General features: G+C 51.0%; 1 protein-coding gene across 2 annotated transcripts in view; it reads right to left on the minus strand.

The window, feature by feature from the left end:
* The window catches only part of UROD (uroporphyrinogen decarboxylase), a 149645-nt gene that overhangs the window by 22925 nt on the left and 100109 nt on the right, over window positions 1–26611 (minus strand). For both annotated transcript variants that reach the window (XM_085602811.1, XM_085602810.1), the window contains 2 exons: window positions 24385–24485; window positions 7411–7477 (listed from right to left, as the gene is read on the minus strand). In XM_085602811.1, the coding sequence (XP_085458937.1) occupies window positions 7411–7477; window positions 24385–24485 (168 nt within the window). The remainder of the gene's footprint in view (window positions 1–7410; window positions 7478–24384; window positions 24486–26611) is intronic.

Here is a 26611-nt window from a genome sequence, read left to right on the forward strand (position 1 = left end):
TTTCCAGTTTTCCAGAACTTTCCCCAGTATCCCAGAATGCCCAGCAGGTCCCATTTACTTTCAGTTCTTTTTGAAGGCGTAGCACGCCAGACCTGTAGCATTCTACATATGAATAAGTATCTCTCCACCGGGGAGGAGGGCGGGCGCTTATGACTATAACAGAGATACCCCTACTACAGAACTGGAGTTACAGAAAAGAAACTACTCCTTCTGTAGTAGGGGATCTCTGTGTATAGTCATAATCTAGTGAATAGAATGGCAAGCCCATCCCCACACAACAAAAGCGGTGGAGAACACACAAGACACTACCACTACTGTGCGAACAAATTTCGCAGCGAAGCCTGCCCAACCTGAGCATCTGCCCTGGCATCCGTGTCCAGACAGTAATGCGCAGCAAAGGTATGGACCGACTTCCAAGTGGCCGCCTTACAGATTTCCGCAATCGGAACATTACGCAGCAAAGCCGTCGTGGCAGCTTTGCCCCTGGTGGAATGAGCCTTAGGTTTACCCCCTAAGGTCTTATTAGCCTTTTGATAACACAATTGTATGCAGGACACAATCCACCGAGAAATGGACTGCTTAGAGGTCGCAAGACCAGTCCTGACTGATCTATAATTAACAAACAATTGGTCAGACCTACGAATATCCTTGGTCTTATCCAGATATAATTTCAACACCCTCCGAACATCCAGGGAATGGAGAGACCTTTCCGCTGGCGAAGAGGGATTCTGAAAGAACGTAGGTAAAGTTATGGTCTGGTTGACATGAAAATCAGAGATAACCTTAGGAAGAAATTTAGGGTGAGTACGCATCACAACCTTAGCAGCATGAAACACAGTATAAGGTTCTTGACAACATAATGCCTGAAGTTCACTCACCCTGCGGGCCGATGTAATGGCCACTAGGAACGCCGCCTTCCAGGATAGGTGCTGCAATGAAGCCTTGTGAATGGGTTCAAAAGGCTCCTTCATCAGTCTGGACAGCACCACATTCAAGTCCCAGGAAGGCGAGGGAAGTCTGACGGGAGGAAACACTTTCTTCAAGCCTTCCAAAAAATCCTTGACCACAGGGATCTGAAAGAAGGAAGTCTGTGAAGGGCATTTCCTGTAAGCCGTCAAAGCAGCCAGATGAACCTTAATGGAATGGAAATTAAGGCCAGACTGCGCCAGATGTAAAAGGTATGGAAGGATGACATCTTCCTTACATGTTGTCGGATCAAAGTTCTTGGACTTACACCAGATACAGAACCTCTTCCACTTGTAAGCATAGGATGTTCTAGTGGAAGGTCGCTTAGACTCCTTCAGAATGTCCATACAATCGTCTGGTAGATTCAGATGGCCATATTGCACTATTTCAGGAGCCATGCCGCCAAACTCAAAGACGAGAGGTTGGGGTGCACCATACGCCCCCCGAACTTCGTGAGAAGGTCCAGCCTGCACAGAACCGCATGTGAGGAAGGAGAGACCGGTGAAGAAGGTCCGTGAACCACCACTGCCTGGGCCACTCCGGGGCGATCAGGATCATCCGCGCCCTGGACTGGGACAACTTGATGAGCACCGCCGGAATCAGGGGAATGGGTGGAAAAGCGTACAGAAAGCTGTTCGACCAATCGATCCATAGCGCATTCCCCAGCGTCCCCCGCTGGTAGTACCTGGATGCGAAGTCTCGGCATTTGCTGTTTTCGGCGGTGGCGAACAGATCTACGTCTGGAGTCCCCCATCTTGCGAAGACTTCTCCTAGTACTTCGTCGTTTATGACCCATTCGTGGTTTTCCTGAATCAGCCTGCTCAAGGCGTCCGCCTGAGCATTCTGCACTCCTGGCAGATGCGTGGCCGTAATCGTCAGTCCTCTGGCCAGCAGCCAGCGCCAGATCGCCTGCGCCTCCTGCGACAGAGTGCGCGATCTCGACCCCCCCTGCTTGTTGAGATAATACATCGTGGTTGTATTGTCCGTCTGTATCAGCAGCGAGTTGGTCTGGAAGGACGGAAGGAAGGCCTTCAGTGCCAGGAAGACAGATCTGAGTTCCAGGAAATTGATGTGGTACGTCGATTCCAAAGCAGACCACTTTCCCTGAATCTGCAAGTCCCCAGAATGCGCTCCCCAGCCCTGGAGAGACGCATCCGTCACGACACTCGTCGTGGGAATGTCCTTGTGGAAGGGAACCCCCTTGAGGAGGTTTTCCGCCGAACACCACCACTTCAGAGACTGAAGAGCATGCAGCGACAGACGTATCTTGTCGTCCCAAGAGCCTGTCCTCTGATCCCACTGATCCTCCAAACACTCCTGCAGTGGTCTCATGTGAAGCCGGGCGTGAGGAAGATACAGGAGGCCATCGATCCCAGTAGAGACGACACCTTCCTCACTGTCGTCAATGGAGCAGTCCTGAGGTCCTGAGCCTTCCGAAGGAGTGATAACCGTCTCTCCTCCGAAGGAGACACGCTTGCTGACCGCGCATCGATGGAGGCCCCCAGGTACTGTATGCACTGGACCGGAGTCGTGACCGACTTGGACATGTTGACGTGTAACCCCAGCTTGTGCAAGAGCTCGCACGTCCATCGGAAGTGTTCTTGCGCTTCCACGAAGGATGATGCCTTGATCAGCTAATTGTCCAGATACGGGTAGACAAACACCTTGTTCCTCCGCAGGTGTGCCGCCACCACTGCCATGCACTTCGAAAAGGTCCTGGGCGCAGATTTTAGCCCGAATGGCAGTACTGTGTATTGATAGCGATTGGCGCCGACTTGGAATCGCAGGAACTTCCTGTGCTTCCTCGCTATGGGCACATGGAAGTACGCATCCTGTAGATCTATGGCACAGAGCCAGTCTCCCCGTTGCGGCTGAGGGTAAATCTGGTGCAACGAAAGCATGCGGAACTTCTCTCTGCGAATCCATTTGTTTGCCTGCCGCAAATCCAGAATGGGCCTGAACTCGTTCTTGTCCTTCTTGCGAACGAGAAAGAACCGAGAGTACAGACCTCTTCCCCTTTGAGACAGAGGTACCTCTTCTACCGCCTTTTTTCTCAACAAGAGGTCTGCCTCCGCCTGGAGCTCTCAGCTGGAATCGAGAGCTGACCGGCGGAATCGCTGGAGGCGGGCTGATAAACCGAAGACTGTATCCATTGCAAACAATATTCAGCACCCACTTGTCCTGAGTAATTTTTCTCCACTCTGCCGGAAAAAATTGAATGCTTCCCCCCACTGGAGTGGGTAACGGTTGAGGGGGAAGTAACCGCTCAGGGCCGAGACCCGGCCGGGCCCTTGGTTGTGGTAGTAGCCTGCTGGCCTCCTCTACCCCTCTGGCGCTTCTGGAAGGGCTTGCGGAACTGCTGCTGTTGCGGCTGCTGCTGTCCCGAGCCCTGCCCACGCCCTCTGCCCGACGACCCGAACCTCCTTTGGAACGGGCGCTTCTTTTTCTCGGCCTTCTCCAACCCGACGGCCGTCAGGGTTTCCGCCTCAGCCTTCATGCGGGCCATCTCATCATCCGCATGCTTCCCGAACAGGGTTTCCCCCGAGAAGGGCAGGTTGGCCACTCTTTGCTGCGCCTCTGGCTTGAGGGACGTCAGGCGCAACCACGAATGGCGCCGCTGGTGGACGCCATGACAGTAGGCGTGGGCGGCCAATAAAGATACGTCCGCCGCTGCGCTGATCGTTTGGTTCGACACCAGCATGCCTTCGCGCACCGTCTCCAAGAAGTCCTCCTTCTTGTCCCGTGGCAGGAGGTCTGCATATTGCTGCAGGGACTCCCACAGGGCCCGGTCGTAACGGCCCAACAAAGCCCCTGCACTCGCCGCCTTCATGGTGGTGGCGGCGGTACCACACACCTTCCTGCCCGCAGAATCCAGCCAGTGGCTTTCTTTGTCGGGTGGAACCGTGGAGGACGGGGCGGTCGCATGTTGTTTTCTTGCCGCCGTCACGATCACCGAATCCGGCTTCGGGTCCACTCTCAAAAATGACGGATCCGACTCCGGGGCCCTGTACTTTTTCATGAGCCTGGAAGGAGCGGCCTTCGTCGTCGCGGGAGTAAGGAACAGCTCCAAGGCGGGTTCCACCAGTCCTGGTACCAGAGGCAGTAGGGGGCGAGACAGGTGTTTTTTATGAAGCGTCTCGAATATCACGGACGTCGTGGGTGTTGGAACCGTCACCGTGATACCCAACTTTGCAGCCCCTCGCAACAGCACCTCTTGGAACGAGACCAAGTCGTCCACCGGAGACACCCTCGTCCCCGGGGAGTCCGACAGCGTCGGGGAAAGGTCTCTGTCCGAGGAGCGCGTGCGCGACCTGGACCTATACCTCCTACGGCGTAGTCTTGAGTCCGACGAGGACCGTCCACGGCTCCGTGATCTTCTCCTCCTGTGAGAGCGGGAGCGGGAGCGCGACCTCTTCGGCTTCGGCCTGTCCGCCGGTCTCGCTGGTCCAGGCGACCGTGGACGTCGTGGCTTCGGGGTCCCCTGCGGCGGAGTCTGGTACCGTGGAAGGGAAACCGACCGCGGGGGAACCGGCGGCGGTCCCACAGGGGTGCGTGGCAGCGACAGAGGCTGGGGCGGCGGAGGCAGCGTCCGCGGCCGAGGTGGCGGTGGTGGTGTTTGTGGAGGTGGTGGTGGAGGTGGAGGCGGCGTCGGCGGGAGAGGAGGCGGCGACGGAGGCATCCGAGGCGGCGTATACACCACCGAGTACACCGATCCCGGTGACTCTCTCTTCCTCGACGTCGATCTTCTCCTCGACGTCGATCTTCTCCTCGACGTCGATCTTCTCCTCGACGGTGACCTGCGTCTCGACGCCGACCTGCGCCTCGACGGCGACCTGTGCCTCGACGGCGACCTGTGCCTCGACGCCGATCTTCGCCTCGACGGCGACCTGTGCCTCGACGGCGACCTTCGCCTCGACGGCGACCTCAAGCGTCTCGACGTCGATCTCCTTCTCCTCTTCATAGACGGCGAGCTGCGATCCCTCGACGGCGAATGCCGACGCCGGGTCCCATCTCGACGACGACCGCTGGACGGAGCCGACGACGTCGTCGTCGCCGACGCCGATGTAGTCGACGGCGGCCTATTCAGGTCCCTCGACGGCGATCGTCGACGCCGCTTCTCCCCAGAGCCCTGGGGGGACGGCGAACAGACGGTGGTCATCCTCCTCGACGTCGCCGTCGACGCCCTCGACGGGGAGTGGGAGCGCTTACTGGTCTTCCTGCCCCTGGGGAGCCCCCCAGAGGCCTCAGTATGGGCCAAATCAGCCCCTCCAGACCCACCTGGTGCCTTCAGTCTTCGTTCCTCCAGAACTTGAAGCCTGATTTTCATTCTGTCCCTCAGGGTCCTGGCTGAGAACGAGTGGCAGATGGTACAGCTTTCAGGCACGTGGGACTGGGGAAGGCAACCTATGCACACCTCGTGTGGATCAGTTTTAGCCTTCTTTCGACCACATTCCGGGCACTTGTCGAACAAGCCAGGCATGTTGACAGTACCAGCTACTAAACACAAGAAAAAGTGACAAATTGCCAAAATCTCAATTAAACCCTTGAAAAGGGGAGAGCTCAATGCTCCAGGGTCCTGCTAGCAGGAGCCGGAAAAAAGAACTGAAAGTAAATGGGACCTGCTGGGCATTCTGGGATACTGGGGAAAGTTCTGGAAAACTGGAAAGTTTTCTTAAAGGCACAGTATCCTGTTCCAAGCCACATAATGGCAGCCTATGGGGCTTGTCTGTCCACTCCTTCCTCTCTATCATTCCAGAGGCTTTTGCTGGTAGAGGCAGGGTTTTTTCCTTTGTGTGGAGAAAAACTAGACAGGCAGTGCTGTTTGTGGATGTTGGTGGAATTCTAGTTGAAGTACTGGACAGTGTAGCCTGTGGGTATAGGCTGCATTATCTGTCTTTAAATTAAATTCTCTCTTACAGGTGTATGCAGGTCTGCATGATTTGTCACCTTTTAGAGATTTTTTATTGCTCCGGGGTCCACGCACATGGGCGGGACTATTCACTAGATTATGACTATACACAGAGATCCCCTACTACAGAAGTATGCTATCTATGTCTGCTATGCTGTACCCACAGATATGCTTAATAAAAAGATATTTATATTTTCTTTTTAAACAACTACGCTTTGAGGGGGGCCTAGACAGCAGACTCCTTATCACTGCAGTGCTGGCTCTCGAGTATCTCGCCATGGTTCCCGGACCTGTTGGGTGGGCCAACACGCACAAGGACATTAAACTCCCAGATGCCAACCAATGTCACTCACCAGTTGGGAGTTGGGGGGAGAATGGGTAGCGTCCACTTTCACAGCACAAGGGTATTCAGGACAAAGCCGCACTCTCCATCAGGGTCTCCATAGCTTTCCTTCTGGATCTCAGTGGGGGGCCCATATGCTCGAGTCAGAAGGATGACGGGACGGCCATTACATCCCCACCCGTGTCCCCTGTCCATCACTGTTGATCTGCTGGGCCCTTGGCACCAGGGCCCAGCGGCATCGTCATCAGCAGCACATGCTAGATCAGGCTGCGCCGGACACATCAGCCGACTGGCACTCCCCCGGGGCTGAGGCGGACGAAGCCAGATCTCCCTCCAGGCTCCGAGGTAGCCGTCAGGGTTCGAAAACCACAGGCCAGCCTGGCAGCAAGGATCAGAGTTCCGTCTGCTGCGTCGATACTCTTGTCTTTTCTGATAGGGCCTGCTGCGGTCCACCCAGTGCCCCCGTCGGCCCCCCCAGATAGCAGCCAGCCAGCAGTCTGCAGTTCCCAGGGTCTCTGGCTTTCAGTTCAGGTGCTGGAGAGCGCGGCCAGAGAGAATCCAAAGATGTCAGCAGGATCAAATAGGCGAGCAACTTACTCGGTCACCATATTGGCAGACACCTACTACTACTTTACAGCCAACACCCTAGGTCTACATCACCTCAAGTGTCCTGCTCTAATGTTCGACTATTTGCTTTACCACATCAAACCCAGACCAACTGGCTTTGCCAATGCTTGTTTAAAAAGCAGTCATAATTGAGCTCAATTGCAAGCTTAATTCTAGTTCGTCTGCCAGCTCGTTGCCAATAATTTGTTGTATATATTGTTCCACAGAATACCGGTAGTAGGTTATCTTCTTTATTAGTCACAGGAAACAGGTCTGTCTTGTCCAGCAGCTGTAACAGTACTGCTGGCACCAATCCAGAACACAGAACACAGATAACATTCTACATTCCTATTATTGATCAACACTAAAGAAGGACGAGGATACATCAGTCTCCTGCTTTCACAATCTCATCAGGCTCGGACAGTGGCATTGTGACTTACATCTCAACGGTAATAACATATTTCAGTACAGTGGGTATGTCATTTCCTTGTAGATGAGCAATGGCACAACTAGATTGTAAAAAGAACATGACGCAGTTTTTTATAGTATTATTAAAAACTTCCATGTTAATATTCATTGAACTCACCTTTGGTGCGTAGAGTGCACATGGATCCATGTTGCCTTGTAGCGTCACACGATTCCCAGTGCGCTCCCTGAAATACAAACGTAAGTTCTTGGGTGTGGTAGAAGGGGCAGAGAACGGTCTTCCTATGGTCTATGGCCTTGTCTGACAGACAGTGAGAACTTAATTTGCTCGCACACCACTGGAAAAATAGCTATTGACAGGAACAAATATTCTCACTGCGGTTATCTTCAGAACAGAGAAAAACTAAAAACGTGATGGGTGGAATGCTTGAATCAATTTTAGCCACTGGTATGGTAATTATACTGTGCCACAGTCCAGTCCATCTTTTTTTGTGTGCCCACAATGCTCCCTCAAATGGGAACCTCTCATATGCCAATCAGCCTTCCAATAGGAACAGTCCAGCTCAAACTGCCAACCCCAGGACAGTTGTAACCGATTTTGGCCTCGCCAGAGTGTCAGAGACCCACTGCCTCTCAGCCCAGGTACCTACCAAATGCTCCCCAGAATCCATTATGTGAGAGGAGTGGTGCAGCGACCAGAGCGGCTGACGCCAGATCGCGGGGCTCGCGGTTCAATCCCTGGTGCCGGCAGCAGCTCAGCATCATGCGACGCCGGGAAATAGCTCACTTAATCTCCACGACAGCCCCCTGCGACCCTTAGGGGCGAGTAGTTTGCCCTTTACAAATACCAGATTATTATTACTCGCTACGAGGCAGTGGGGAAGACGCAGAATCAACATCTGAAGACTTAGGCCCCCACCCCCAAAGAGCTCACAAAAGGCCACTACAACCGATCACTGCCCCTCCAGGAGTGCCAGCACAGAGGACCGCTGGATCGGGCTATCAAAGGGCCCCGGCTCCCACCCACCCAATGGCCCCGGCTCCCACCCACCCAATGGCCCCGGCTCCCACCCACCCATGGCCTCTGCTCCCACCCACCCACCCAATGGCCTCTCCCACCCACCCAATGGCCTCGGCTACCACCCACCCAATGGCCCCGGCTACCACCCACCCAAAGGCCCCGGCTCCCACCCACCCAATGTCTCCGGCTCCCACCCACCCAATGTCGTCGGCTCCCACCCACCCACCCAATGGCCCCGGCTCCCACCCACCCAATGGCCCCGGCTCCCACCCACCCACCCAATGGCCCCGGCTCCCACACAGCCGTCACTAAATTCTCTGTGCACTTCACCAGGACAGACCTAGTAACGCCCCTCTCTGCACCATCAGAGGGTCTGTCTTGGAGCAGCAGAAGCAAAGGAACACACTGTATCTGTCCCTCGACAAACTGCTTAGAGATGGGCAGGGTGGATCTTACTCCTTCATAGTTTGTACCCAAATCAAATCGATGGGAGCAGGAGTCCTGTAAGAGCACCTGTAATCCCACTACCCATTCTTTTTCAAGTAACACATACTGATGAAGGTTTACTTCTTCTCAAAGAAACCCATTTTATCAACCTTATAATAATGAAACCCTGACATGAGGATTCACACACAGGCCCCCCCTGTGGTCTGCTTCCTGAACCCACTCTCAATCCCAGCATGAAGCACTGAGCTGAACACAGACCAGCGACAACAGCTCGCTGCCAACCTCCATGACTAACAGATGCACAAAATACGCCGACAGCTTGAAGCCCGCTGTGCTGTCCAGAAACATTACAATCACAGAGTCTTTCCTGTAACTTTAATCAGGGAACCAGCATGCAGCAGTGTGGGCAGAGCCGCGAGCACGGCGGGAAGGGCAGCGCATGTGCTCACGATGCCATAAGGCTTCATTTGCCTGCCTAAATATACACCTATTGCCACAGCTTGGCTGTTTACAGTATTTCCATTCTATATTCTTGATAAACTGAAAGACAGGCAGCCGACAGACACGAACAGTCTATGCTACTTTGTACCAGATCTTTGTGATCAAGGAAGCAGTTCCCCCGCCTCGGTTCTGGAAGCACACTAGAAGATCTTGCAGAGAGGCCATGAGGTTTTGCCTGAACAGCGACTTGGAAAGTATGGGTCTTATTTTGACTTTACAAATCCCTGCAAGGCCTGACTTGCTTGGCTTTGTAAAGAATGTAACAGCGCAGCTGCTTGTGCTGCAATACAGATCCGGCTCGGAGGCGTTCCCATGCATTCACCCATGGATATTGGAGTATTCCCAGATTTGCAAAAGCTAGTGAATCTTGAAATGAGTCAAAATGCTACACCTTCCCCAGTGAGGTGTAATTATGAGAAATATCTGGATTTCTCCTCGTGGTTACCACATGTGCTGTATTCTGCAGTACACACAGAAAGAGGAAAATGCCTCTAGGCACTAAGGTGCACGGGTGCCTGCGTTGGTGGCAGGATTGGTTTGTGCAGGACGGTGTCCCTGCCTGCAGAAAAACAATCCTCTGAGGCATTTTCCTCTTTCACTAAGCTGCAAGGGTGCCTGCATTGGTTCCAGGCTGCTCAGTGTGCCAGCACAACGAGACAGCAGAAATCTTCGTAAATATGGCGTGTTTCTGCTCTCTCCCTTCCACGCAACGCAGTAACCTTGCTTACTACCCTGCGCTACGTGAAAGATTAGTAAATTTGCCCCTTTCTGTCCTTAGGTTGCATCCTACATTACGTGAGCTTCGCATCTAACGAGATATGATTGTGCACGGTCTTTTTGAGATAGGTTTAACAAAATATTTCCTCAAACCCTCAAAAAGCTTGTTATGAACTTCCACCACAGTCTGGCAAGAGCTCCAGCCCTCTGCAGCTATACCAGGTACTTGTAGTGCACCAGTTACTTCTTCATTAATCACTGTCATAATTTTTGGGTCTTCTACAATCCTGTCCCATTTTAAATAGCGCAAGTTATTAGACACAGATTGTTCGGGCTCTGGGTTATCTTGCTGGGCTGGTAGATTACCAGAAAAAGACAAATTAAATAATGAGGCAAGAGGGTGATGGTCTCTCTCCGTTCGGTTAATAACTTTCCTATCTCTTTAAGCACCACAATAAAGAGGGATGGTATAATTTTGAATGTAGGAAAGCCCGGGCTAAACTCGGCAGCGCCCTCAAAATGAAAGATCCAATACTGATAAGATCTGCCAGGTTATACTATATAGGAAGATTTTGAAAGAGGGAAAGGAAATGTGGGACAATGAAATGCGGAAATATCTCCTTGACGTTTGCAGGCACAAGAACAGTAAGCAGTTCTGGGACATGTATAAATGGGATAGGGGTGGGATACCAGAGCGCCCACAGAATAATGTGGCCCAGAATGCGTGGGTTGATAATTTTAAACCCCAGTATGCTGCATCCCGGGAAGAAAATTCCAGTGACACTTTTAGCCATGTCTATTATGATAAAGAAATATTTTTAATAATAGATGGAGAGGGCTTTAGATAAAGTGACTGGGGGCAAAGCACCTGGTATGGACGGAATTGCAGCAGACGTGTTCACCAGTGATAGACACCTATGGTGTAGATACATTATGCGTCTTGCTAATGCAAATGGCCAGGGAGCTGATATCCCCTTCTCGTGGAAGGGAGCAGAAATAGTCCCGGTATTTAAAAAGGGGGACAAGTCTGTTGCGGGTAATTACAGGCCAATCAGTCTAATAGACTCGATACAGAAGATTATTGGCCGAATGTTTCTACATGAGATCCTAACATGGATAGAACATCGGGAAATCCTAAGCCCAATGCAGGCTGGTTTCCGACGCCGGACAAGCACAATCGACCAAGTCTTCAGTTTTGTCATTTTATATTGGAAGATGGTGATCTTAGGAAAGGGTGCCTTATATGCAGTGTTTGTGGACCTAAAAGCGGCTTTTGATCTGGTCCCACGTAGTAAACTCTGGCAGGTCCTGAGTGAATTGGGACTTGCACCTGAACTTCTTTCCGTAGTTATCCGCTTACATGAGGGTAATGTTGCTCGGGTTCGTTGGGGGGGTGTGGGAGAGGTGACGGAGGACTTCCCGGTTGGCAGGGGCGTGCGGCAGGGGTGTGTTTTGGCGCCGACCCTGTTCTCGCTCTTTGTCAACGGGGTGGCCGACTTCCTCTCGCTGACCCCCACCGACGCGCCAGCATTGGCAGGATCACGTATCCCCATTCTCATGTTCGCGGACGATTGAATATGCTACTTACCAGTATGCATCTGTTCTTGGCATGTAGGGCTGCTGACATTCATATCTGTGCATAGATCGCCGCCTAGTGTTGGGTCCGGATGTTTGCACGTTGTTGTCCTGGAAGAGTCTTCGAAGTATCCTTGGATAGGTGACTCCTCCCCTGGACTACAGTGCGCATGGGCATCCTCTCCATCCTCAGATTGTTTTTCGCCATTGTGGCAGTGATGGAGTAGATACAGAAAGTGATGACCATGCTTGCATTAATTCTGAGAGCTGCAGCTGCTACAGGCGCCGGGGAGGAGGGAGGGCGATATGAATGTCAGCAGCCCTACATGCCAAGAACAGATGCATACTGGTAAGTAGCATATTCAGTTCGAGGCATGTGGGCTGCTGAATTCATATCTGTGCATAGAATACATAGCAGTGCCCTCTATTGGCGGCGGCTACCCGTGCCAGCTGCAGCGGTCTGAAAAAGTGTTTTGAGAACAGCCTGTCCTACAGCTGCCTGCTGTTTTGACTGCACATCTACGCAATAGTGTTTTGTAAATGTGTGTGTAGTGGACCATGTGGCTGCTCTGCATATATCATGCAGGGGAATATTTCCTAGAAAAGCCATGGAAGCCCCCAACTTGCGTGTTGAGTGGGCTCGTGGTGGAATAGTTAATGTGCGTTTTGCCTTTTGATAACAGATTTGAATACACTTAACTATCCATCTGGCTATCCCTGCTTTGGAGATGGCGTTACCTTTGTGGTGTGGGGCAAAGGCAACGAACAGTTGTTTTGTCTTCCTGAAGGGTTTAGTCCTGTCGATGTAGTACATGAGGGCCCTCCGTACATCTAGTGTATGTAGTGCCCTTTCTGCAACAGTTTGTGGGTTTTGGAAGAAAACTGGCAGTTCAATAGTCTGATTCATGTGGAACTGCGATATTACTTTGGGCATGAATTTGGGGTTGGTACGTAGTACGACCCTGTTGGCGTGAACCTGTATAAATGGCTCTTGAACGGTTAGTGCCTGGAGTTCACTAACTCTTCTTAGGGAAGTGATCGCTACAAGGAAGGCCACTTTCCAGGTAAGGAATTGAATCTCGCATGAGTGTAGAGGTTCAAAGGGTGGACCCATCAAGCGTGTGAGGACCAAGTTGAGGTTCCACATTGGAGCCGGTGGGTGGCTTGGTGGAATGACTCGTTTGAGTCCTTCCAAGAATGCTTTGATGGCAGGCACTCTGAATAGAGAGAGGTGCTGCCTGGTTTGCAGATAGGCTGAGATTGCGGTCAAATGGACACGTATAGAGGTGTACGCCAGATTGCATCGATATAGGTGTAAGAGGTAACAGATGATGTTTTGGATGGATGCGTCCAGCGGGTTGATGTCATTATTACCGCAATAAATGACGAACCTTTTCCATTTGGCTGCATAGCAAGCTCTGGTAGTGGGTCTCCTGGCCTCCTTGATGATGTCCATACAGTCAGGTGGCAGGTTGAGATAGCCAAACTCTAGGACTTCAGGAGCCAGATCGCCAGGTTCAGCTGTTGCGGATCTGGGTGCTGAACCTCTCCATGGTTCTGCGTCAAGTGCGCGGGTTTGATCCGCAGCCTTTGATGCGGCACCACGGAAAGTTCGAGGAAGGTGGTGTACCACGGCTGGCGTGCCCACGTGGGAGCAACTAGGACGAGTGTCAGGGAGTGTTGTCGGAGTTTGCGGGCCACTAGCGGTATCAATGGCGCTGGGGGAAAAGCGTACGCAAATCTGCCGGACCAGTTCATCCATATCGCATTGCCCTGCGACTGCGGATGTGGGAATCTGGCGGCGAAGCTTTGGCATTTTGCGTTTTCGCTTGTCGCGAATAGGTCTATCTCCGGATGACCCCACTGCTGGAAGTACGGTTGGAGTACTGATGGGTGTAACTCCCACTCGTGCATCTGGTGGCTGTGTCTGCTGAGCAGATCCGCCATCTGGTTGTCCTTGCCAGGGAGGTGTTCCGCCATGAGGAACATGTTCCTTTGAATGGCCCACTTCCACATGCTCTGAGCCAGATGAGACAACTGTGGAGAGTGTGTTCCTCCCTGTTTCTGTATGTAGTACATTGCGGTCATGTTGTCCGTCCGGATCAACACGACCTTGTTGCATAGATGTACTTTGAATGCCTTCATGGCTAGGAAGATTGCCATCAGTTCCAGAAGGTTGATGTGCAACTTCTTTTGTTGTGTTGTCCATAGTCCCTGCACTGTGTAGTGGAGTACATGAGCTCCCCATCCCTGGAGAGACGCGTCCGCTGTCAGTACTATCTGTGGGACAGGCTCTTGGAATGGTCGGCCCTTGCAAAGGTTTTGTGGATTCCACCAATGCAGAGAGTTGTATGCCCGACCGCTCACCAACACTAGGTCCTTTAACTGTCCTTGAGCCTGATTCCACTGACGTGCTAGGCACTCCTGAAGTGGGCGCATATGTAATCTCGCGTGCGGGACTATGAAGATGCAGGAGGCCATCATGCCTATCAACTGCATAAACACTCGCGCTGGAAGTGAGTGATTGGGTTTGAACTTGGAGATCAGCAGTTGTATGCTGTTGATCCTCACTAAATTTGGCTGAGCTGTGGCCGCCAGAGTGTCTATAGTCGCACCTAGGTACTGTTGTACGTGTGTGGGCTGGAGATGGGACTTTGGATAATTTAGTGAGAATCCCAGACTGTGAAGAAGGTGAATGGTGCGGGACATGTGGCTTGCACATTGCTGGGCTGACTTCGCTTGAACGAGCCAGTCGTCTAGGTAGGGGTAGACGTGTATATGCTGCCTCCGTAGATGTGCTGCCACCGTAGCTAGGCACTTCGTGAAAACCCTGGGCGCTGTTGTCACGCCGAAGGGAAGGACTTTGAACTGATAGTGCTGCCCCTGAACAGTGAACCTGAGGTATTTTTTGTGTGAGGGGTGGATGGGTATGTGAAAGTACGCATCCTTGAGGTCCAGTGTGGCTAGGAAGTCTCCCTGCTTGAGAAGCGGAAGGACTTGCTGTAGAGTGAGCATGTGAAAGTGCTCTGAAAGAATGTACTGGTTCAGGGGTCTCAGGTCTAATATAGGTCTGAGCGACCCGTCCTTTTTTGGAATTAAGAAGTAGAGGGAGTACACTCCCGTACCCTGCTCGTGGATGGGTACGACCTCTATAGCGCCTTTTAGAAGCATACTTTGCACCTCTTGCTGTAAGAGCGTTAAGTGCTCTGAGGACATAGGACGGCTTCTTGGTGGTATTGTGGGTGGAGTGGAGGTTAACTCCAGACAGTAACCGTATTTTACAATATCTTTGACCCACCTGTCCGTGGTGATGGAGTTCCACGTGGACAGGAACCTTTGTAGCCTTCCCCCGACAGGTGTTATGTGGTCGGGAGGAAGGGAGAGGGCGTCACTGCTTGTTCTTGGGGGAGGACCTGGTGTTGCCGTAGCCACGTCTTCTGCCCTTTGTACTGGAGCCACGATATCCACCTCGGGTGTTTTTATCGTAGGTGGTCTGTGTATTGCCTTTGTTATATGTTTGTTGTGACCCCTGTCCTCTACCTGCTCCCTTGTTTCCGGGGCGACGAAAGGAGCCGCTCCGAAAGGACTGAGTTTGTAGGGCGCCCATGGACTTTGCAGTGTCCGTGTCCTTCTTTATCTTTGAGGGTGGTGTCAACCTCTGGCCCGAATAAATAGTCGGGGTTGACGGGCTGGTTCAGTATATTGTTTTGTACTTCAGGCTTGAATCCTGAGATCCGTAGCCAGGCATGTCGTCGCAGCATGACGCTTGTGTTTATGGCTCTGGCAGCCGTGTCTGCAGCATCTAGTGCACATTTGATGGAAGCGTTCGTGAGTAGCTGTCCTTCTCTGATGAGCATTTCTGCGCCTTCTTTGAACTGGTCAGGGAGATGTTGGAATATTTGCTCCAGTGTGTCATAGTGCGCTCTATCATAGCGAGCAAGGAGCGCTTGAGTGTTGGCTATGCGCCATATGTTGGCAGCTTGGGCGGCAACTCGCTTGCCAGAGGTCTCTAACACTTTGGACTCTTTGTCCGGGGGAGGAGCGTCACCTGTCGTTTGCGAGTGTGCCCTCTTGCGTGCATTCGCTACGACGATGGAGTCGAGTGGTAATTGGCCTCTGATGTAAGTAGGATCCCCAGGTGCTGATCTGTATTTCTTATCAATCCTGGGGTTTATCACTCGTGCCCTGGTGGGTTCCTTGAAAATGTCCTTAGCTGGTTTGAGGACCCCCTTCAACATTGGCAGAGTCTTTACATTTCTTTCTGAGGATGCAAAGGTGTCCATTAGAGAGTCATCTTCGATGGTATCAGAGTGAAGCTGTACCCCATGGTTATTTGCAGCACGTTCAATAAGAGCGTTGAACGCCGCAGTATCCTCCGTAGGAGATGTTTTTGCCCCATAGAGTTGTTGGTCCTGTGCATCGAGAGGTGCACTGGGGTCTGCAGGGTCGCCCCAAGTTTGATCAGGGTCCTGCTGGTCATCAGGGTCTGTGTCTACATGGTAGGGGACTTGGTCATCCATGTAGTCCTCCAATGCATCCGTGTCGGAGCGTGTGGGGGAGAACCGGTGTGGATCCTGGTAGGATGAATGGAAGGGTTCATAAAGGAGAGGTTCTGATTCTACAGGCAACTTCCTTTTTAGTCGGATCCTGAAAGGGTCCAGTGGCGGCTCCGAAGTTATCCTTCGGTCGTGGAGAATCATCCTGCCAGTGTCGGCGTCGATGACGCGTGCCGGAGACGTCTCAGCAGGTGTGACCGTAGTTTGGGTGACCCGTGTCCTGAGTTGGAACATTTTTGGGATTGTCGACGGAGGCAAGCCGAAGGTAATGTTGGCCGGCACCGAAGAGGCTGCTGGAGCTCCGACCGAACCGGAACCGTGGTTTTGCTGCCTTGCGTCGCACCAGGTCGTACTTGGGGCGCCTTTGAGGCTTTGGCACCGGCCAGGTTCGTAGAGGCGGGCGTGGATTTTTTCGGCGCCGGCGGTTCTTCGAGTCGAGGTGCAGAGATCACCGTCGAAGTCTTCGATACGTGAGGCTTAGGTGTCGTCGAGGGAGCGATGCGAGACGCAGCAGGCGTTACGGCCCTCGGTGTCGTTGGTGCCGGTAGCCGAGCAGGTTTGTCGGTGCCGATGGCCTTTTTCCGTTTGTCGACTCCAACGTCGCCCGCTTCAAATTCGGCACCGAAGTCTCTCTTGGTGCGGTCGGTGCCGACGCGTTGCGCTGGCGTCGAAGGCGTGGAAGGCCTCGATCCGACCAGCGCCACTTTCAGTTTCGGTGGAACCGGAGCAGCTTTCGGTTTTGCGGTAGGGAAACCAGCTTGTTTATGCAGTAATGGCTGCCGCTGAACGTCCGAGGCCGGGCCCGAGGGCGGGGCCGAAGAACTGCGGGATGGGTCTCGGGTAAGGCCCGAAGGCGATCCCTCGACCGGAGCCATAGGCTGTGGCACTGGTGTTTCTTCGGTTTGAACAGGTAGGCCTTGTTCATCATTGGAGCTACTCTCTTCGGCCCCTAAGGCCTCCTCGTCGTCTCCTACCTCGGTGTCGTCTTCACCTCTGTGGAAGAGTGACTCGTCTACCTCGTCCGATCCGGGGTCGTGTTCGGAAACGGGACTGGAGGGCAAGACTTCTAATTCCTCGACGTCTTCGGCCTCGTTGAAGATGTCTGTTGGGGCCGGTGCCGCGTGCTGCGCCTCGAGTCTCGCCGCTCGTCGATTCCGTAGAGTCTTCTTAGAACGGAACCGGGCACAGGCCATGCATGTCGATTCGTCGTGGTCCGGCGAAAGGCATTTGTTGCACACCGGATGGACGTCGATGTGTGGGTACTTCGCATTGCATACCGGACACCTTTTGAATGGCGTCCTCGATTCCATCGTCGAAGTAGTCGATGGACAGGTAAATGCGAAAAAAGTCGGTGCTGAAAGTTAGTAAACTAACAGAATTGTATCGAAACCCGATCGATAAACAGTACCGACGCAAACTAAAGGCCTTTTTGCCTCGACAAAATATTTTCCTAACTTGAGCTAAGATAGCACATCCGAACCCAATGGCGGAAAAAAACAATCTGAGGATGGAGAGGATGCCCATGCGCACTGTAGTCCAGGGGAGGAGTCACCTATCCAAGGATACTTCGAAGACTCTTCCAGGACAACAACGTGCAAACATCCGGACCCAACACTAGGCGGCGATCTATGCACAGATATGAATTCAGCAGCCCACATGCCTCGAACATGTTGATTATCTCCAAGACCCCAAGTGGTCTACAAAAGGCACTTGGGTGTTTTAAAGAGTTCTGCAAAGTGAGGGGCCTGGTAGTTAATACTGAAAAAAACAAGTTCATGTCCTTAATCACATAAGGGAAGGATCTACATGAATAATTTACCCTTGGAGGAGGTATCCTCATTTACCTACTTGGGCATTACTTTGCAGAAAGATGTGCGTTGGGGCTGCCAACTAGACCGTGCCGCATTAATACACAAACAAAAATCAAGTGCGCTTCTTTCAAGATTTAAAACCTCTTTCACAAAGCCAATTTCACCAGTATTAGAAGTTTATGGGACAACGGTTCTGAGTTCATGCCTATATGGGGCTGAGCTCTGGGGTTTTGGCAATCTGAACAGCCTGACGGTGCTTGAAAATGCGTTTTTACGCAAGATTACAAGTCTCCCTTCAAGCACACCACTGCGACCTTTATTATTGGACCTTGGTAAAAAGCCACTTGAATATCTTGTGAAGCTTCGTCCAATACTTTATTGGCGTCGGCTCTGGTGCACAGAAGAACTTGTCCATTATAGGAGTGGCTTTACGGATGTAATAAAATCAGATTTGTTTCACAAAATACATTGGCTGCGTGTGATTAAATCTCTTCTGGGTAGTATAGGCTTGATTGATCTTTGGAATGACCCATTAAATGCTGTTTTCCCTTCAAAGGAAAAGCTGAAAACAATGTACTGGGAATGGGCTTTCAAGGTAGAAATTACACAAGGACTCTCTACCCATCTAACAAGTCGTTTTCTCGATTTAAAAGTTCGCCCATCCCTAGAGAGGTATTGGGACATAATCGAAAAGACCCTTGATCGTAAGTTGTATTTTCAGCTGCGGGTGAGTACCCTACCCGTTGCTGAATTTACCTCTGGATGGGGGGGGGGGGGGGGGGGGGGGGGGGTCATCAAAACAAAAATGACAAGTGTTATAGATGTGTTGAGGAATGTGAATCCATAGGACATCTATTGTTTTTTTGTCCCATGTATGCAGCACCCCGGAAATTTTGGATAAAGCCTATTTGCAGATCTTTGGGCACTAGGAGATATGAGATTGCCCTACGTATTTTGTGCACAGATACTGCTCCCCCAATTTGTATAGCTGTGGCTAAGTTTTTAGGGTGGGCCTGTGGTTATACGGTCAAAAGCCTTGAGGCATGAGGTTAATTCCTCTTAAAACATCTGTATTTCGTAAACCCAGGTTGGTAACAATAACAGTATGTCCATTGAATTGTGTTACGCTAATCTAGAGTAATTGGATTGGTTTTAAAAAGTGTATTCGAGGGTTGCTTAGAGATTTAATTGTAATTTTAATTCTTTTTAGATAATTTATTAACTGTTTTATGTTATGATTGTAATGTGCTTTTATGACTCAACTGTCAAATAAAGATTGATTGATTGTGCACGGTCTATTCTTCTTGATTGGTGCTTTTGTATTCTCTAATTATTCAACTGTTGGTCTATTTTTATAGGGATGTATTTATTTTTGCATGGTGCATTAGCTGAAATAAATATGGATTGATTGATATTGTAAAAAGTGATTTGGGTCTCCGATGTGTAGGCTCTGCACGCGACAGAGGATGTCTGGCCAAGGAAGGGTCACGTGTCCAGTATGTCCTCTGTGCTTCTAGTTCACCCAGACCAGCAGATCTGAACCCGGGGCTCACAAATGTATATGCAGATAAAAAAATACAACATTTAAAAATTAAATCTCTTAGTAAATGTGAAGCGATTTGTAATCGGAGACTAAACGTTTTAGTTTCATTTATGGGAGAAGTGCAGCTACAGCAAAGAGTAGTAAGGTCGACCCTTTGCCTCAATTGAAGAACTAGCAAACGCCGAAAAAAGAAAGCATGGATTGGGGGCAAAAGAGACAAAGTGACATGGTTACGTCTAGCATATCCCCTGGTCTTTTACAAATAAAAAAACATTTTGAAAATCTATACATTTCAAGTCACATTTTTTTTATTTTTATTTTTTGGTTCATGAATTAAAATATTTCTGTATTTGTTTCTGTATATTTGTTTTGAGGTTCAAATCATAGAAAATGCTTAGACCAGCGTTCCTGGCTTCCCTTAGAGTTCCAGTGGGGGTTCACACAAGTCAAAATGTTAACAACCGCCACCCAAGATGGTCGACAGCTACGAAGCCTGGAGTCGAGAATCGCATCTGTGCATGAAGTACTTGCACGTGTTAGCACGTTACAGCTACACCTTTTGGTTTTGCTGGTACCAGTTTGTACCGGGCAAGGTGATCACAGACACAGTTCAGCGATGTGTAACATTACATCTTATGTTGCTTCATGCATAAGGTGAAGCAGCTACAGGGAGGGAGTGGGGGGAGGGGAGGGGGCGAGTCCCACTTCTCTTATATAAGGATGACTCTGGTGGGAGAGAGGGTAAAAAATCAAGAAATGGCAAAAGTGTGCAAGGAAAGGTCACACACTCGGGAAATGCAGCCACAGCCCGTAGCACCCAAGAAAGCATATGAACACACCACCACAACCCAGTCTCACCAAAAAATGAGAGAGCATATCAGTGCTTAATTTGTAAGAGAATAAGAGCGGGGCACAAAGATTCGCTCTGAAGCGCATGCTCAGCCCTATTGAAAGTCAGTGTGCACACTGAAAAGGCGGTCTCATCTTACTTTCACCTCACGCCTCTTTAAGCCACCACGAGTCACTCCCTGCTCCTTTATCTCACGGTTACAGGTCCCTGCTTGCTCGATTGTCACGTTTTTTCTGTATCTCTTCCCCGTTCCTACCCCTTTGTGTGTTTCTCCCTGTCTCACTCTGAGTCAAAGTCTAGTGAGGAAGAATAAGTGCCTGTTCCCGTGAAGGAGTTGTTGTGGTCCCCACCTGCAACCACCGGCTTAAATTAAGCACTCGACCATATCCTGAAAACAAAGCGGTGGTAGAGATGAAGCAGGTCCCAAGCCGTAGTGCAAGGGCAAACCACCCCACACTGAGTGCAAGGCTACACACAGGAGTATAGTTTGAGGGGGGCACTTGCATGAACTGTATACAGTATGTTGTATGTGACGGAAGCTTGTTTTGCTGCGGCCTCCACAGGTTCCATCTTTGTAAAGGCGCGCTGGACTATTGCCGACTGTGCTGTAAGAGCGGCTTCGGCCAGCTAGGATTTAAGAGTTGGCACATTTCTTGTGCTTTAATAAAAGCTTGGACTGCTGCTGGCTGTGCTGTCGGAGAGGCATGGACTGCTGCCTGGTGACTGCTAAAAGAGAAGCATGGACTGCCGCTGATTGCTGTTACAGAAGCATGGACTGCCGCTGACTGCTGTTCGAGAAGCATGGACTGCTGCTGACTGCTGTTCGAGAAGCATGGACTGCTGCTGACTGCTGTTCGAGAAGCATGGACTGCCGCTGACTGTGCGGTAAGAGAAGCATGGACTGCCACTGACCGCTGTAAGAGAAGCATGGACTGCCGCTGACTGCTGTTAGAGAAGCATGGACTGCCACTGACCGCTATAAGAGAAGCATGGACTGCCACTGACTGCTATAGGAGAAGCTTGGACTGCCGCTGACTGTGCGGTAAGAGAAGCATGGACTGCCGCTGACTGCTGTTAGAGAAGCATGGACTGCCGCTGACTGCTGTTAGAGAAGCATGGACTGCCACTGACTGCTGTTAGAGAAGCATGGACTGCCACTGACCGCTATAAGAGAAGCATGGACTGCCGCTGACTGCTATAGGAGAAGCTTGGACTGCCGCTGACTGTGCGGTAAGAGAAGCATGGACTGCCGCTGACTGCTGTTAGAGAAGCATGGACTGCCGCTGACTGCTGTTAGAGAGAGAAGCATGGGCTGCTGCTGACTGCTGTTAGAGAGAGAAGCATGGGCTGCTGCTGACTGCTGTTAGAGAGAGAAGCATGGGCTGCTGCTGACTGCTGTTAGAGAAGCATGGACTGCTGCTGACTGCTGTTAGAGAAGCATGGACTGCTGCTGACCGCTGTTAGAGAAGCATGGACTGCTGCTGACCGCTGTTAGAGAAGCATGGACTGCTGCTGACCGCTATAAGAGAAGCATGGACTGCCACTGACCGCTGTAAGAGAAGCATGGACTGCCACTGACCGCTATAAGAGAAGCATGGACTGCCGCTAACTGCTATAAGAGAAGCATGGACTGCCGCTAACTGCTATAAGAGAAGCATGGACTGCCGCTGACTGCTATAGGAGAAGCATGGACTGCCGCTGACTGCTGTTAGAGAAGCATGGACTGCCGCTGACTGTGCGGTAAGAGAAGCATGGACTGCCGCTGACCGCTATAAGAGAAGCATGGACTGCTGCTGACTGTGCGGTAAGAGAAGCATGGACTGCCGCTGACTGCTGTTAGAGAAGCATGGACTGCTGCTGACTGTGCGGTAAGAGAAGCATGGACTGCCGCTGACTGCTGTAAGAGAAGCATGGACTGCCGCTGACCGCTATAAGAGAAGCATGGACTGCCGCTGACCGCTATAAGAGAAGCATGGACTGCCGCTGACCGCTATAAGAGAAGCATGGACTGCCGCTGACCGCTATAAGAGCAGCATGGACTGCTGCTGACCGCTATAAGAAGCATGGACTGCTGCTAACTGCTATAAGAAGCATGGACTGCTGCTGACTGTGCTGTAAGAGGAGCATAGATTGCTTCTCACTGTGCTGTAAGAGCAGCATGGACTGCTGCTGACTGCTATAAGAGAAGCATGGACTGCTGCTGACTGCTGTTAGAGAAGCATGGACTGCCGCTGACTGCTGTTAGAGAAGCATGGACTGCCGCTGACTGCTGTTAGAGAAGCATGGACTGCCGCTGACTGTGCAGTAAGAGAAGCATGGGCTGCCACTGACTGCTGTAAGAGAAGCATGGACTGCCACTGACCGCTATAAGAGAAGGATGGACTGCCGCTGACCGCTATAAGAGAAGCATGGACTGCCACTGACCGCTATAAGAGAAGCATGGACTGCCGCTGACCGCTATAAGAGAAGCATGGACTGCCGCTGACCGCTATAAGAGAAGCATGGACTGCTGCTGACTGTGCAGTAAGAGAAGCATGGACTGCTGCTGACTGTGCAGTAAGAGAAGCATGGACTGCCGCTGACTGTGCAGTAAGAGAAGCATGGACTGCCGCTGACTGTGCAGTAAGAGAAGCATGGACTGCCGCTGACTGTGCAGTAAGAGAAGCATGGACTGCCGCTGACTGTGCAGTAAGAGAAGCATGGACTGCCGCTGACTGCTGGTAGAGAAGCATGGACTGCCGCTGACCGCTGGTAGAGAAGCATGGACTGCCGCTGACTGCTGTTAAGCATGGGCTGCTGCTGACCGCTGTAAGAGAAGCATGGACTGCTGCGGACCGCTGGAAGAGAAGCATGGACTGCTGCTGACTGTGCAGTAAGAGAAGCATGGACTGCCGCTGACTGCTGTTAGAGAAGCATGGACTGCCGCTGACTGCTACAATTGAAGCATGGACTGCCGCTGACTGCTGTTAGAGAAGCATGGGCTGCTGCTGACTGCTGTTAGAGAAGCATGGGCTGCTGCTGACTGCTGTAAGAGAAGCATTGACTGCTGCTGACGGTGCAGTAAGAGAAGCATGGACTGCCGCTGACCGCTATAAGAGAAGCATGGACTGCCGCTGACTGCTATAAGAGAAGCATGGACTGCTGCTGACTGTGCGGTAAGAGGAGCATAGATTGCTTCTCACTGTGCTGTAAGAGCAGCATGGACTGCTTCTGACTGCTGTAAGAGAAGCATGGACTGCTGCTGACTGTGCTGTAAGATCAGCATGGATTGCTTCTCACTGTGCGGTAAGTGCAGCATGGACTGCTGCGGACTGCTATAAGAGAATCATTGAATGGCGCGGACTCTGCTATAAGAGAAGAATGGACTGCCGCTGTGTGCGATAAGAGAAGCATGCACTGCTTCTCACTGTGCTGTAAGAGGAGCATGGACTGCTGCTGATGGTCCTGTTCAAGAAGCATGGACTGCTGCTGACTGTGCTGTCAACAAAGACCAGTTACTTAAAACACAAATAAATTTGATTGCAACTTCCGGCCTTTTCCACAACAGGCAGCTCTGCCAAATTATGCCCAGCCTGACATTTAAAGGATGAAAACTCTGGCCAGAGTTGGATCCAGACTAACAGATCACCAGACTTTAGATTTGAGCGGGAAGCATCAGGGGAGGAAAAGTGCCGCTACACACTAATATTTGAGTTGCCACGACCACTGTCGGATCATGACTGAAGGTCGCCCGCATGGGCCCATAATGCAATTTATGGCACAAGCCCATCTTCTAGCCTAGATATTGGTATTTCACCAGCCACAAAGACTCCGTTGCTGCCACCTAGATGCTCGTTGGTAACAACAAGAGGAGAGCTCGGGGAGGGGATGGTGGGGGCTGGACCTTCTCTGCCATGGTCTCTCCCTCCCACTTGACCCCAACGTGCTTTAATTTAGAGAAAAATGTAAGGCTGTTCTATTCTCTGTCACATAACTGTTTTTCAAAATTTGTTTGCAACGTTTCTCCACAGTAGGAAACTGTATGGTGGCACAAGGCTGCATAAAAGCTATACCAAGTGTTAACATTGGCTAGAGTGGAAGCCATCCCACCTCGTCACCTAGCGATCACCTTACCTAGCCTCCTTTGGAGAGATAGTCCAGTCCAGTCCCACCACTTCATAGCCTGAGTGCGAGAGATCTTCCAGGGCGTAGTGTGCATCCTTGGCAAAGACAATCTGTAACGAAAAGGAAACACGTAAACATGTGAGCACCCCCAAGGATACACCTGACAGATGGTACACTTCTATTTTTTATTTTACAGAGTTTTGTATAGCGCGAAATTGACCCGAATTGGGTATCCGAGCGCTTTACATAGCACCAGTTGCATTGCATGAGGACACATTCCTTTTTGTTAGGCACAGGGAGATGAAGTGATTTGCCCAGAATCACAGGATGTTCAGCGTCATTGCCGAGACTCGAACCCAGTTTCCCAGATTCGAGGTCCACCGCCCTAGCCGTCAGGCCAACTCCTCACCCCCTCCCCTCTCTTCTAGAGCTACAATATCACTCTGGTCTGTCTAGAAGGTTTTAAATAAGGAGTGACCTGGGCTCAAGTCCGGTTGACAGCTTACTCGTGTCAGAAAATTCATCACCATCCAGTGACCAATCACATAAAATGTGAGGACAGGGGGCTTGAACTAACCTATGCCCCCACAGTACAGTGGCGAGTAATGACTACGAATCCTGCAACAGGACAGAGAACACCCTGCAGCACCTTCCACAGGGGCCAAGCAGGGACTGTGGAGCCCAAGGTCTGCCACTGAGAACCAGTTTCACAAGAGGGAGGAGGTGCGAGAATGGGGCATTTTCATCAGTTTGAGGAGAAGTTAAAGGGCACCGGCCTTATGTGCCGTTGCACAGATTACCGTCAGCCAAGACTTAGGTTTATCCACTCGTGTCTTCGAGGTAGCACAGTGGAGCACTGTAGGTTTATTCAAGAGATGGAGAGAGGTTTGTATCTTGGGTCCGGGGTGTGAGTGATCAGAGCTGTACTTTAGAAAACTAGCAGGAATGCATACACTGGAGGGAAATGTAGAGCCTCGGAAATAATGTCCAAAGGAAAGCACAGCTTCAAGCGCTTCTCTTACAGTACCAACTGATGGAAACCTGTTGTGGGTGGACCTTGTGGATATTTACCCATCGATCTTTCACAAAAGGACATCCAGCCAAAGTGCCGATAAGAATAAAGACAATGTACCAAGTCCATGATGCCCTAAACCCAACTGCATTGGGAGAAGGAGGGTGGGGGGACTTCAAGAGAACTCGGGTAGCAAGGCCTGGTTAGTCCCTATGATGTTCTTAAACAATAAGTCAACCAAAACCTGAGACGTCCCCAAAAGGGAAGGGTCCACCGTAAAGACAGATTTCTGGGGCTACTGTTGGCAGGGAGCTGTGACCCCCTGGTGCCAAGCTGAAGTTAACGGAAGGATGAGGAGGGGGGATGAAAGGGAACTTGTGGCTACTGTTCAGAAAGTCCATTGACCTGTCATAAAAGTATTAGTTTGCGAAGACTCCCTATTCTAATAGACGTCAGCAGAAGGTAGCACCCAAGTAACATAAAATCCTCCGTTGCCCATATTTAGTTTATTGAATTCTTAGATCGCTTTTACAAAAATTACGTTACATAAAAGAAGGAAGGACAAAAAAAAAAACAGGACTTGTGAGAAAAAGAAGGATGAGAGGAGATGGTTTTTAGAGAGAAAAAAAAACAGAAGGCCCAGTCAATGCCTCAGAGTCAAATTGTGCGTCAGTGATCCTGCTGTCTGCCTCTCAGGCAACGAACGCTGCATTGTGTCGCATGTTAGACAAACAGGCAGGAGCGGAGATGCCTCCCGAAGGCGCGTGGGATGGACCCCTAAGAAGGCCTACACAATGCCCTGGGAGACACCTGGCGCTAGAAACCATGCTGCAGGCCATAGACTACAGGTATAGGAGAGTGTCTCACTAGGATCAACAAATCCAAAGCAGAGACAACAGCAACTACTGGTTGAGAGAGCACATGATGGAAATGGACGGTGACAGACACAGATCAAACCACAAGCATAAAGAAGACAGTCTGGCAGCAGCGAGTAACGCTCCGAGGTGAATATCCAATGCCTTCCTACACTGCCCCACTTGGAGAAGTTTCAGGAAACTGATTCCCTGGAACCAGGACGCAAAAAGCTTTCAGCATAGAAACTCAAAAATAATCTGCCTCATCCTAGGAGATCTACTGGACACAGTGAAGCAGACAATAACATAGATCTATGAATGTTACAATAAGAAACACTATGCATAAAAAGGGCTTAAAAATGATAAACAG

Source organism: Triturus cristatus, chromosome 4_2 (assembly GCF_964204655.1).
Source record: "Triturus cristatus chromosome 4_2, aTriCri1.1, whole genome shotgun sequence".
NCBI lineage: Eukaryota > Metazoa > Chordata > Amphibia > Caudata > Salamandridae > Triturus > Triturus cristatus.